At 40.1% G+C, this 14,393-nt stretch overlaps 1 protein-coding gene across 1 annotated transcript in view; it reads right to left on the reverse strand.

Annotated features, from left to right (window-relative positions):
• Window positions 1-14,174, reverse strand: part of LOC120226943 (thyrotropin-releasing hormone-degrading ectoenzyme-like) — a gene marked incomplete at its 3' end in the record, with an annotated part of 110,300 nt that extends 96,126 nt beyond the window's left edge. Inside the window, exons 1-2 of the mRNA XM_039225114.1 lie at window positions 13,267-14,174; window positions 1,011-1,284 (exon numbers count right to left, since the gene is read on the reverse strand). Coding sequence (XP_039081045.1) covers window positions 1,011-1,284; window positions 13,267-14,174 — 1,182 coding nt within the window. The remainder of the gene's footprint in view (window positions 1-1,010; window positions 1,285-13,266) is intronic.
• Window positions 14,175-14,393: the final 219 nt, after the last annotated feature.

Consider the following 14,393-nt stretch of genomic DNA (forward strand, 5'->3'; position numbering starts at 1 on the left):
ATTCTTTTTATAAATTAAATGCAGAGCATGAATTCTCCAGGCTTCCTATATATCATGCTCTCCTAAGAACGTATTTCTATACACTTGGGTGCTACAGGCTAAGAGAAGCCTTATACCCTACAGAAATTCTAGCACATTGGCAGAAGAATTCATGTTCAAAATATTCACTGAGCATTGCTGTTCATCTTTGAAAACCAGAAAAATTAAAATGTTTATCTACAGGAAGATGACAAATTTTGATGTCTTCACTCAACCATTCTATTCAGATAAACCACAAAAACATAGGTAAAAACTAAAATGAAATAAAAATAAGTTGCAGAATGGTATTTATAATATAAACCACTTACATAAAATTTTAAAGCACAGCATCTATATACATAAGAATATATATATATATATACACACATACTTGATAACTGTATGATAACATGCACAGAAATGGCAAACATCAAACTCAGGACAGGAGTTATCTCTAAAGGAGGAAGCAAGGCAATGAGGTCAGGCAGGTGTACACAGAGGACTTCAACTCTATCCAAAATGTTTTACCCTTCCAAAAACGAAATAAGAGTAGAGCAAAGATCGCAAAATATTCAGATTCTCTAGAGCCGGCAAGTAGGCATGTCGAGTTTATTATATTACTCTTTCCATTTTCTGGATATTTGAAACATTTCACAATAAAAAGCCACAGCTTTCCCAGGCATATAAGTAATGACAAGCAACTTCCCAAAACAAACAATAGATGTTTAAGAAATACTCGGAAGATGAAGAAGGACAGGGATGGTGGAGGTGGGAGAGGTGGTGAAAGAGATAAAAGGGCTGGGTATAAAAGAGACAGTACTCTCTGACTCTTTGAAACCAGGAAGATAATTTCCCCCCCCCCAACAGTTAACAAAAGAATTTAGCTATATAAGATCTAAAGAGGATAAAAGTGATTAATTGTTAATTAAAAAATTAGATTACTATACAGTGTGTACATTATCTAAAAACATATTTAAGGTTAAAATACTTACTGCAACCCCACTCTTGGTGGTAGTTTCTTTGTATGTGAAGTTGCAAATTGCCCAGGCTAAATAATATGTAGACATGAGAGGGGTCTGTGAAAAGTGATCCGTAACCCATCCATCTTCCTCAAACACGGAAGTTTCCACTGGCATATTGGATAAAGATAAATAAGTTGCTTGATGCTTGATGCTAATTTTGAAAGTAGCCTTGTATATTGGCTCGTCAAAACAAGGAAATGCCTTTCTGGCATGTGTAGGTGAAAACTGAGTAACACCAAGGAACCTGGAAAAAAGAAAATGACATTCTCAGTTACATTTATGGCTTGAGTTAAGTTATGCCCATTTTATATGCTTCTGCTGATAAAACAATATATTTTTACCGAATCACAAGGTACTTCTTCTGAACCAAACTTAAGTGCATGAATAGCATGAAAGGACAATTCATGTATATTTCCCCAACAATAAAATTCTTTCAGGGAAGTTTTTGTCTCAGTTAAAATAAAGTCTCTAAACCCAGACCAGTACTTTTTTGACAAAATAAGATACTTTATAGAAAAACAACTTATTGGCATCACATTGGCAAATACTGGGAAATAATGGTTCTCTTTTTTATTTGCCCCCATTTTCTCTTCTAAAGCTATAGAAGTAAAGACAGTGAAACCAAAAATCTGATATTGTCATCAGATACACGGAGAATATAGACCATCAATTGGAAACATCTGTGCCTTCAAATTTCAGCAAGACGTGATCTGATTTTGTTAAGGAAACTTTGAAACCTGACAAAAGATGGTTGAAATTCTGGATTCACAACATTCTCAACCATATCATCTTGGATGATTACTAAATTTCCCTAAGGTGTAGATGTTCATTGCTTGAAAGGAAATAATCAAGCCTAACTTTTAAAAAGCATTGTAAAGTGTACAATACTTTTTATAGGAGAAGGGTGTAGAGCACCTATCACTGTGAAATATGAAGAGCAACCATCAGACAGTTAATAAATGGCAGCCCCAGCCAATAAAAGGCAGCCTCTGATTCACAATATCTTTAACTTTACTTGGAGTGTTTTAACACGTGTTTATATTGAATAATCCAGAGAATATTAATTTTTACTACCCATATATTTATTACATAAATTATAACTTTGATATTATTATGTTAAATTTATTTTTTTAATGTTTTTATTTATTTATAGGAGAGAGAGAGAGACAGGGTGAGCAGAGGAGGGTCAGAGAGAGAGGGAGTCACAGACTGAAACAGGCTCCAGGCTCTGAGCTGGCAGTCAGCACAGAGCCCGACGCGGGGCTCGAACCCACGAACTGTGAGATCATGACCCAAGCGAAAGTCGGCCGCTTAACCGACTAAGCCACCCAGGCGCCCCTGATATTATTATGTTAATATAATAAATATCTACATCATAAACATGGCAATGTGTGAATATGTGTATATATATATATATAAAGTACCTTGAAGTTTTCAGATCAAGCTGCAAAGTTGTATCCATTAAAACCCTAACTAGAAGCACCCTCTACGTTCTTTCACAGTTACAGTTACAAATGAAAATACTCAAACTAAGCACACTCTTTTAAAAAAGGAGACCATTATTTATGAAAACATTCATGACATGAGTCAATTAAACTTTTCTGATACTACTATAAAACTTATAAACTCAATATAAGGCAATTCAATATCAGATTCTTCATAAAACATTACTGAGTACTGAACTCATTTCTTTAAAAGGCTCTTTCCTGAGGTGACTGGGTGGCTTAGTTTGTTAAGCGTCCAATTTCAGCTCAGGTCACAGTCTCACAGTTTGTGAGTTCAAGCCCCACATCGGGCTCTCTGATGACAGCTCAGAGCCTGGAGCCTGCTTTGGATTCTATGTGTCCCTCTCTCTCTCTCTCTCTCTGTCCTTCCCCCACTCATGTTCTGTTTCTCTCTCTCAAAAATCAACACTAAGAAAATATACAAAAGGCCCTTTCCCCTATAAGTTGTTCTTCCACCACTCCTCTCTCCATTCTCTACAGTGTTCATGGTTAATCCAGCATGGCTCATTTCCCACTGAGCCCAAACTTCGCTTCAAAATTATTCTTAGCATAGCACTTGAGGCAGCTACTTCCAATTAATAGTTGATATGTGCATTGAATCTTATTGGCTCTCCCTAGCTCAACCATCAGATGTAAAAGTTTATACCATTTTAACATTATGAAGCTTACTGACAGCCTACTTTTTTTAAACTTAGTTTTGAAATGGAGAAAAATAAGACATTTTAAAGATTAATTATATACTTAGTCTCAGAGAGGATTCTTAGGAGTTATCTTGGAAACAATACTGGGTCACTACAGAGCAGGCTTCGGTAATTCCTGAGCCTATATTTTCATTAGTAGAAGGAAAATAATAATGTTTTCTAGGCCTTCCATCCAAAACTGTCAAGATGATAAAATGATATAATATATGAGAAAGTTTTAACTACAAGTTTCAGAAGAATATAAGGTTAAAGTTGGAAGCAATCTTAGAAACAAATTGTCCAGTTTTCATAAATTTCTAAAAGGAAATAGTAGTTCCAGTAGGGTTAAGTGATTTGTCCACAGTTTATACTAGCAATCAGTACATAGCTGTGTCTAGCAGTCACATTTTCTGCATCTGAGTAAAAAATAATTGAATTTCAAATACAGTAAAATGAATCATTAGCCATAATTTATAAATAATGTTTTAATTCAACTATTGGTAACAAAGTTTCTTCTTTCCAAATTTGCACGTACTATGTTAATATTTTTCCTTACGGTTTTCTATTGACAGTAATACACTTTTCTTTAATGAAATGTCGGTACCTTTTAGTTAAAATATACCCATTTACAACTTCTCTCCATGTGCTTTTGTCCTACATAATGTTCTCTTATCTTGTCTTTCCATCTTATTAATTGAAATGTCCACTGAGTTTGATATTTCTCTCCTGAGCCATTTAAAATTTATGTACAGGATTTCATATGATGAAAAAGTGTTCCTTTTTAACTTTCAAGTATCTGAGAACTCCAATTGCACCACCGAACAAATAGACGTGGTCTGCTGTGTATGAGCTTTTCACTATATTAAGTACGTGGTAGGATTTTTTAAAAAATATAACCACTTTTGCCCTTAAGGTCTTTGCAATCTAACTGAAAAGAAAAATATATATACATATACATAAAAAACAGTAACAATATTGGGGGGAAAGTTCTACCAGAGTTCAACAGAGGGGACACAATTAGAATATATCAGTCATTAAGTAAAAATCAAAGGTATGTTTGGCATTAAGCAATTAATGGGTAGGAATTTATTAGATGTAGAAGATTAAATACCTCTGGGTTAATGAGAAATTTAATAAACCAAATATTTATACAGAAGAATCACGTTGTACAGCCTCTTTTCACCTTACATACTATGTAAATATGTTAGTAAAGCAAGCAATTTAAACCACTGATTCTCAGGATGGAAAGGGATATAAAGATCATCTAGTGACTTTTCCTGCAATTAATATTCTTAATGAATACACACACACAGTATATATCTATGCACAGAGGGCCACCATATATTCTGATAATGTCTAAATGAGGAAATACCAATTTCACAGTCTGGCAACTGAGGACGATTGCAATGGAATTTCAATTCAGTATTTAGAAAATCAAAAGAAGTCCCTTGGTGAAGAAGAACAGTTGGATGAGATTACTTTTTAGGTCTTTTCCAAGCTCGAGATCCTATAACTGTTCAAAATTCAGAAATAAAATATTCTCTCTATTCGATGAGATATTTTTAACGGTAAATTAACACTACCACTAAATAGCTTTTTACTACAAGCTCTATAATGCATTTGCTTCTCTTAATCATCGTTCTTGACTGTTCAATACTGTAAAGAAAGAGAAAAATACATATACATCATTCCCTCAAGGAGCTTATACTCTAATAAAAGAAATTAAACAAATGCCTAAACAGGTATTATACAAAAAGCCATGACAAAGAAGGAAAATGTATGAAGAAATTACATTGTCCTGAAGCAAGGCTTCTCAATCTTGCCACCACTGAATTTAAAGTTGGATAATTATTCTTTTTGGGGGGCTGTCCTCTACACTTTAAAATGTTGAACAGCATCCAGGGCCTCTACCACTAGATGCCAGTAGCATTTCCCAACCAGTTGTGACAACCAAAATGTATCCAGACATTGCAACAGTATGGGGGGTGGGGGGTGGGCAGGGCAAAATTTACCCAGTGAAGAACCACCAGCTTTTTAAGAACTGAAGAGACTTTATGGAGGAAGAAGCCTAAGAATTGATCTTAAAGTCTGGCTAGTATTTTAAAGGTCAGAAGCAGCTGGTGAAGTGAGCAAGTTGACGCTAAGCTGCACAGAAATAAGCCTTTAAAAAAAGTATCGACTCACTTATTAAGTTAGTGAGCTGTCTGTTCTCTTACAGATTCTCATTTTATCAGGTCTCGGCATTGCTGGTCCATCTCTAACACCTCTCTCACCCTTGATATTGTCCTGTCTAACAAAGAGACCTAGTTCAAGGCTTAGTACCCTCAACAAAAACAGGTTCTGATGGATTTCAAAAATAGAATTCTGTCTTCATTGTATGTATTTTAGGGTTGCCTTCGACTGGTGGAAGTGAGACGTCTTTTCTGCTTACTGACATTAAAAACAGCAGAGAGGCCTTTAAAGAAGGTGATTGGAGTAGAAAATAATGAATTTGGGTTTTGAGTAAATTCGAAGTAAGTTTAAGTTGGTAGCAGGACACCAGATAGGAGAAATACAAAAATATAATTAAAAATAGAAAACATTTTAATACAGTATGGATCCGAAACATGTACGCAAATGCAGCAAGAAGTAATATAAAACAGCAGGAAGCCGAAGGTAATAGGGACAAGTAGTTCGTTTTCGGTTTTTCTCCTGCTTCTTTAAACAAAATCGTTTTTATTTTTTAATGAATCTATTACCATAAAAAGTTCCACTTCCAAAAGTGACATCTAGAAGCACCATTCCAAGAATGTCACTTTAGCATAACTAGAAAAACATAAATAATATACATGTATTTTAATTCACTTCTAAAATAAATTACTTTATTTCTTAACAACTTGCCTATTTGACATTTTGGTTGAGCTGAGGAGGGCATAAAGTTCTGTGTTGCTTCTGAAGGATACAGAGAATTGATTTCTTCTTATTTCTGCGGAAGTTCACTAGGCAAGCTACTTGTGTCAAGTCATTATGATAAGACTCAGCAGAAGTAATGCATTAACGTTGGTTGATATTGCCAACAAATTGCTGTATGTGATACAAAACAATTTCTGTTCCATTATTTTCAGTTTGCCTTTTCATAAAGTTAAAATATGCAGAGGAAACCAACATTTGCATGACATTGTTAGCATTCAGATTGATTCATGGCTTTTCTCTGTGGAGCCCACCAAAACCAAGAGAACCTCACAAATGGCATGCCCTATTGGAGAGGTTTCCACTTGGACCACATTTATGCATACCACACATACAGCAGTGAAAAAGTGATCTTTGAACTTGCTTCCATCACAATAGCAATCTGCCTGGTGTTGCAAGAGTTTCAGATTGATGATAAAAACTCCCAAGATCTAACAAAAAGTTCTAATGGAACAACATCTAGTTACTATTCAACTGTTTGCAGTAAATGGACTCAGTGACAAGGTCATGGAAGTTACACATGTCCCATTTAAAGTTAAGGTTGTTAATCAAAATGCAAATTATTACTCAATGACAAAACATTTTAAGCCAAAATGGGTCGTTGTTTAGACTGTGTGTTTTTATGTACTTCAATGAGTCATTAAACCTCTGCCATTTCAGAAGAAAAGTACTCCTGCTGAATATTCAGTGCTATAAGCAAGCGTGTAATCTATTTTTTTTAAATAACCATTCTAGTAAACTAAAAACATAATGCAATAATGCCAGCAATATGTATGGAGGAAGTGGTGCATATGTGAATAATCGTGTTATAAAAACAGAGCACAATATTCATAATTGTTTTCCTATTTATGTACTAAATACTCTTATCAAAAATGAGTCCTGAGTGCTCGATCACCATTGATGAAGAGTATTATGAATGCACTAAAATTACCTTTGTGAGCCATAATATTAGGTTCTCATAAGCATAAATAAACTAGTGTCTGAAATTCATTTGTTTAATATCAGGAGGAGGCAAAGCATTATGTAAGTATTATAAAATACTGATAGTGTCAGAACTCAAAGTCTTGGGAACAATAGCTAATGACTGGTGTACCTTTCCCTTGGTACTTGGGGTTTTACTATTTGATATGCCAACTTCCAGTGACAAGGAAGGCAACCCCCTGACCTCTGTTATTCTCATTGCTGATGGACAGCAGTGCCATAATCAGAGAGGTGTCCGTTCCTTTGGTTTCCTTATTCTCCTCCTGCTCTCTCGGTCCTCTCCGTCTCATCGTGTCTGGACCAAGCATGGGGTTTCTCTAGCTGGGCAATACCACAGCGCTTCTCTTTACTCTCTTCTTCATGGTGGAAAGGCTCTGCTTTCTCCTCTCCCTGTGTTTTGAATGTTGCTTGCAGAGTGAAACAAAGAGCAGTGGATGCAATGTCCACAAGGATGACCTCTTCCCTGTCTTGCTAGTAAGGGGAAACCCCAAGGTAAGAATATTGACCCTATATGACCTTGTACCAATGCAAATAATAGATCTCCAGTCATAGAATGATATAATAGTATTAATACCCACGGAAGTGCTTACCGTTTGTCAGATACTGCTCTAAATGCTTAACTTATGTAATCCTCACAATAACCCTGTAAAATAGGGTATCATTATCCCCATTTTCCAGATGAGGACACCAGACACAGAACAATTAGGAAATGTGGCCAAGGTCATAAAGCTAGCTTTGCTAATAAATAGCAGAATCAGGCCATGAACCCAGGCACCCTGGTTGCAGAGTCCCTGAACACACTAAACACACACACACACACATCTTTTCCATCCAGCAACACAACCAAAAGTGGCTTGAAACTATTCTTGGAAGAAGTAAAAAGCAACCAAAAGTGATAACCTTTAAACTTCATTCTTTTTCTATCCAGTCCTCTGATTTTTTTTTTCAGCTGCGTAGTCACAGGGAAAGATCTGAATAATTAAACTAAAACTTCACCCTGCAAGTGAACGTAGGTCTACACTCGGAGGGATCAATTCACTCCATCTCTGAACCAGTGCTAGAGCTTCCTAAACCACCCAGCCACTCATTTTTTTCAGTAACTGAGCAGGGAAGTCAGGAGGGGTAAGCATGGGGCCCCTCACCCCAATTCAGCCCCACCTTATCTTGCCAATCTTATTCCTAACACCACCATCCATTGTGGCCACGTGAATCATTCCAGATTGGCCAGGAAACTGAGAAGAGTGAGGAGTATCTTTTATCTTTATATTCACCCACTCAGCGTAGTGAGAGTCTACTTGCTGGAGACACCATCCACTCTCTAGTAGCAAAAATCAGAATGACATGGAACTCTGAAGAACTCTGGAGGAACCCAGGCACTGTTGCAAATCTGAAAGCATGTAACGGACAAACAAGTAAAAGGAAGTTGATCACTTTGACAGTGATGACGATTGTCATTGCTGGCCGGTGGGAGAATGAACATGGGGTGATGAGGAACACCCTTCCTCACAGACTGTAAAACATTTACGTATTAAAGATTAATCATTTCTTCCTTGCTCCTTTTATACCATTCTTTGCAGATGTGCTTAAAGGAGTTCTATTCTTGTCATCACATGGACAAATGTCCCCATTCTCAGCAAACCTAAACCATCACCCTATACTATTGCCTCAAGCACATTCCCATCCCATTGGTGAGGACTGGTTTGAGGAAATAAACATGCTATGTAAACCAAACAAATACCAGAAAAACAGTCACAGGTCCATCTTGTTCAAAAGAGATCCAGAGCAGATAGGCCCTGTTTAGGCTTCAGAGTACTTTGAATAAATAAAAACTAATTAACTCTTTCAGAGAAAGTATATATTTGATTACTATCCAGGGTAATCAAATCAGATGGCATCATGGAAAAATCATCAAGGTAAACACCAATTGTATGGATTTTCATACCTAACTGCATTATTAACTGAACAAAGACGTGTAAAACTATTTTCACAGATTAAGTCTATTGGTAGCATTCTGAATTGTGACCAAAATCCAGCATTGGACTCGGGTTGGCCATATGGTTATGTGTGCCTGACAGAAAAGCAATGAGCTAGGTCCATTAAGGAATCATAAAAATTTTTTTTCACAGAAAGAAATGGTTTTTTACAATTTTTTCACTTCAGAGCCTTCTACAGAGGAGCAAAGAGACATGAACTCCAGCTTGCTCCTGTAAAGATAGCTCCTCACCAGAGTGAATGGGAGAAATGAGGTTGCTTTCAATATAAAAGCAATGTGGTGGTTTTCTTGTTTTTATTAAGTATCAAGCTTATTAATTCAGTCCAGAATACTATGTGTCATGTACACTAATACCACAAAAGATCAAATTCCTCTCCATAAAGTCTTCTAGTCTCTCCACAAGATTTCTGCAAAAGAGTTTTTTGCAATTCTCTTGAGAACCACAGTGTTATTTTCCAATTTTACTTGGAGATCATGATTTCTCCTTAAATAATCCTTTAGAGAAAAAGACCACTTATTTTCATTTTGTCTTCTGTAACTGTGGCATGGTACAGACCCAATCAAAGTTTGTCAAAGAAAAATAGTCTCCCTTTTGAAAGTGAATAAAATATTCATTTATTTTGAGTAAATTTCCTCTTTCAGTCCAACCATCTGGTTCTAAATAAGGTACCCTACTTTGAACACGGATATGCTTGCCATCTGGCTACCCGAAAGTGGCAATTACTTCAGGTAAATGAACATATACCTAATTCTAAGCAAGTATATTCTACTATAGGAAACTATGGCATAAATACACACCCTTTTTATCTGCCTGCCTGCCATGCACCAACTTGAGGGAAAAAATGAGTATGTGTTCTGCCTAATGGAGATAACTTACTGACATGTGCAAACATTTCAAATCCAAGAGAATTTATTTACTTTCAATATTCAACAAGTGGTGAATTTTCCCTTTAGCCAAATGATCAACTGAAAGGAGAGGAGCCTTGGGCTTTAAAAAGTAGTCCATCCTCTACCCTTCTCCAGTGCAGAATGGGAACTAGGGATGGTAAGTGTTCCCTGTAGGACAAAACCAGGCCCCATTCAACACCTAGTGGGGGATAAAACCTTCTGGGGGTCATAGATATATAGCAGTAGTGAAATCTAATTTTCCTGCCCTCACCCAAATTCCTTCTCTGAGATCTCTGAGGAGTAAACCAAAACCAAAGAACCAGACTGACCGGGTATTAAGGTCTTGTTTCCATATAAGCTAAATAAGGTGGACTGAATTGTAATATTGTTCTTTAAATATCTCTAGTTGTTCACTGTGACTCCTCATTCACAGAATAAGTATTTATTTTTGTCACAGAAATTATCCAATAATTGAATTGGCAAAAATTATGACTAAGTATCAAGGTATTTCATCATTAATCAAATGAAAATTTACAATTTGCATCTATGTCCTCTTGGAAAGTGTGTTTTAAAATGACAGATTACAGAGAATTTGGGGGACAAAATCATCACCAACCAAAGTCCAAACCTGGCTGAGTTCCTGACATTGGTATGTTTAAAAAGTTTCGAAGCACCCATAGTAACAGCAATCAAAAAATTTAAAAAAAAAAAAGCTTAATACATGTAATATTAACATAATTGTGAAATGGCTTATTAGAGATTGCCTCTCCCATATCAACTCCAGTTATAAACATTCAAGAAATTATCATATTCACTCTGGTATTGAAGGGAAAAAAAAACGTAAAGAGTAACAAGGAATTTCTCTAAGCTGCTGTTTAGAAAATAACCATCCTGAGAGCTCAAGAAGTACTGACTCCTGATTTTCTATTGGGATACAGAGTTTAGCCACATGCACACTGGGTTAAACTTTCAACCAAGTCATTTACATCTTTGGGAGAAAATTGGGAGAGAGTTTGAACACAAATATGCACTAGGGGGACAAGGAATCAGCTAAGGGTCAAGCAGAAACATCTGGTCTTTTTAAGAGTCCTATTAATTTGAAAGCACTGACCAAAACAAGCTCAGTTCCACCAAATATACTTTGGCATGGCTCAAAAAAAACAGGATTTGTGGGAAGTATTTATTTCACTAGAACAAGAGTTATCAGTAATGATATGCAACTCCCACTATGGACATTTCAACATAAGCTTGTTTCCAAACAGAACATGCAAATTTCCCTTATATGCCTTTCCCCCCATATCTGATATGATTGAGGGTTTTAAAAAATATATTTAATCTGTATTGTTCAGAATATGTTGAAGGAAGTGGTGGAAGAGGGTTGAAATTATCCACATCTGATTGTAGGAGTTTGAAAGTGAATAATTTATACATTCACTTATAGAAGGCTTTAGCTATCACACAGCTACTAAAACATTGGAAAATTTATCTGAGGTTACTTCATAGCACTCTATAAATAATAAAACTTTTGTGTCTTTCCTACAACACAGTGAAATTTCCCAGTCTCCAATATAATGACAACTTCTGTGAGTTCACCAATACCATGAGCCCTGGCCCATCAGAAAACCAAAGTACAAGTCCTACCTCTCCACTGACAAGCTTGCTGATCTCAAGCACCCTGGGCTGCTCTGAGCCTCAGTTTTCTGCTGTTGTGAAAATCATTTGAGAACCGGGGAGGCTCTGCGAGGGACATCATTGCTAATCTCCAACCTGCTTCTACTTCTAAGATTGTCGGTTTCTTAAGTTTATTTTGGTTATTTGCTGGCCCTCTAGTCGTGCAATTAATTAATCAAAGTTATTCTAAATGCAATGGATTAGGGCAAACAGCAAGAATCGCTTGTTTATTCATCCAACAATATGTTTGAATGCTTACTACCACAGGACACTCATAATAAACTCTCTATGCCTAGGTATGGGTTAAGTGCTTTTCAATGCATTTGCTCATGGACACCTGCAACAATCCTATGAGTAGAGAATTACTATTACTATCATCAAATTAAAACTAAAAGTCTGGGCTCTGGAGTCAAACTGCTTGGTCTAAATCCCTGCTTTGTCAGCTCACAATGTGACAAATGACTTGACTTCTCTGTGCTTCCATTTCCCTATCTATAAGACAGAAAAGTGTCCTCAATGGCACCTTTTCCATAGGATTCTTGTAGAAGTCAGTTAACATACATAGCTGGATAAGCACTAAAGGTAGTCATTGTCAGCAACTGGTGACAGATTCATCAGCTTCTTCAAGCCTTCACCACATCTACAGTTGTATCTGGGATTCGAACCCACTTTTGTTTGACTCCAAAGTCTGAGCTCTAAACAAGTGATGAAAAGCCCCACAGCCTCTCAAAAAAATAAAGAATAAAAGACTGCCCAAATCTAAGAAGCATCAAAGGCACTCATTAACAAGGCATTTGAGACTGACGCTAGCTTTCCCTCTTTTCATCACTGGAGTCATTTCCAGAGGCAGTAACTCAAGAACAACCACACACAAAAAAACTGGAGTCACTCTGTGTTAAGAGACAGCTGGCAGCACTTGCAAGGAAATTTCTCGCTGGCATGGACCATGGCAGCCTGCCCCGGACACCTGTCAGCCTCCCCCTTACTCTGTCACCTGGACCTGTGAATCTCAACTTCCAGTTTTGGAAAACTTTAAGCAGCCAAAACTCACTCTCTACTCTGGGCCTGTCAGATAATAGGGGAGGTGGGCATGTTGGGGGCGGGGGAGGGATTTTGCCCTGCGCTGACCTCTTACTTGAATGTGCCCGGCCTTTGGCCCTCATGATCTTCCCTGGACGGTATCTTGGCAGGCTTTTGATGCCACTCTGGTATCGCTCAAATTTCACACTACCCTTTAAGAAGAGCTGGCTTCTTAGCTCCTTAGCAGCGCGCCGCTGGCTACGGAACTTTGAGGGGTGGGGGCTTCAGACTAAGGAGGGGGTGGCATTCATTGTTTGGCCCCGGTGAGTGAGTCTGTGGAGTTCGCAGCAGTGAAAGCCCGGGCATCTGCGAGATCCCAAGGGCTCTGGGTGATGGTCCTATCCCACCTTACGCTTCCTTCCCCCACCCTTTGCTCTTCGGGTCTCAGAAGCCAGCCAGGTCCCTGGGGTCGCCGGCCGCCCAGCCCCTAGAGCAGCCCGGCTGGGTGGGGCGGCGCCGGGCACCGCCTCCCTCCCTACCTTCTCTCCCCGTGGAGCACGTAGGAGCTGCGGAAGAAGCCCAAGAGCTCGTTCTCGATCAGGGCGTTGTAGATGATCTTCAGGTTGTAATTCCGCTGCGCGTCCAAGGTCCTGTTCAGCACCACCACCAAGACCTGGGTTTGCGGGTAGAGGAAAAAGCCGGCCACCGGGACAGCCCCTGCCACCCGGTCCTCGGCCACCTGCACCTTCTCGACCGCCACCCGGGAGGCGTGCAGCACGACGTAGCGGGTGGCGTTCCGGCACGCGATCTCCACGTTGACCTCCCCGGAGAAGGTGAAGTTCTCCATGAAGGCGGTGAGCATCAGATTGTAGTGCAGCGGCTTCAGGTGGCCCGACAGGCGCAGCTGCGTCCACGGCTGCCACTGCTCCCGCTCCTCCTCCGACGGCGGCTGGGCTGACGGGGTCCCCGGGGTGGCCTCCCCGCCTTCCTCGGGCTGCGAGGAGTCCCCGCCGGCGTGGTGGTTGCGCCGGGCCGACCCCGGAAGGCTGGCGTTGCCGCCGCGCGCCGGGAAGCCGGCCGGACCGCCGTCGGCGCCCGGCGCGGCGCTGGCTCCGCACTCGTCGAAGCGCAAGCTGAGCAGGACCGCGAGCATGGTGACCGCGAGCAGCGCCACGATGGACACGGCGAAGGCCAGCACGAGCCGCTTGTGCACCGTGATGTGGCGCTCGGTGGTGCGGGGTCGCCCCCCCACCGAGTCCGTCCACGGGTCCGGGAGCCCCCTGCCGCCGGCCCGGAGCGCGGCGGCGTCCTCCCCCATGGTGGCAGCGCCGGGTGAGCTGCTCTTCTCAGCCCCCTCCTCCTCCTCCTTCTTCTTCTTCCTCTTCTTTTTCTTCTTCTTCTTTTTCTTCTCCTCCTCCTGCTCCCCCCGCTCGCCGTCCAGGGCCATCACACTGCCTCCTCCTCCTCCCCCCCCGCCCCCTCCGTCACCCCCCGCGAGCGGGCCACCCGGGCCACCGCCAGCGCAGGCATCAGAAAGCGCACGCGGGCCGAGGGCGCGACGCCAGCTGGGACCCTGGAGACGCCGGCCCGGGTTCTTTTAAGACGGATTCTGGCCGCAGGCGACTGCAGCCCGGGCGCCCCCCATCAGCCCCGCCTCTCTCCGGAC

This window comes from Hyaena hyaena, unplaced genomic scaffold, assembly GCF_003009895.1.
Source record: "Hyaena hyaena isolate Hyena2069 unplaced genomic scaffold, ASM300989v1 scaffold_1913, whole genome shotgun sequence".
Taxonomy (NCBI): domain Eukaryota; kingdom Metazoa; phylum Chordata; class Mammalia; order Carnivora; family Hyaenidae; genus Hyaena; species Hyaena hyaena.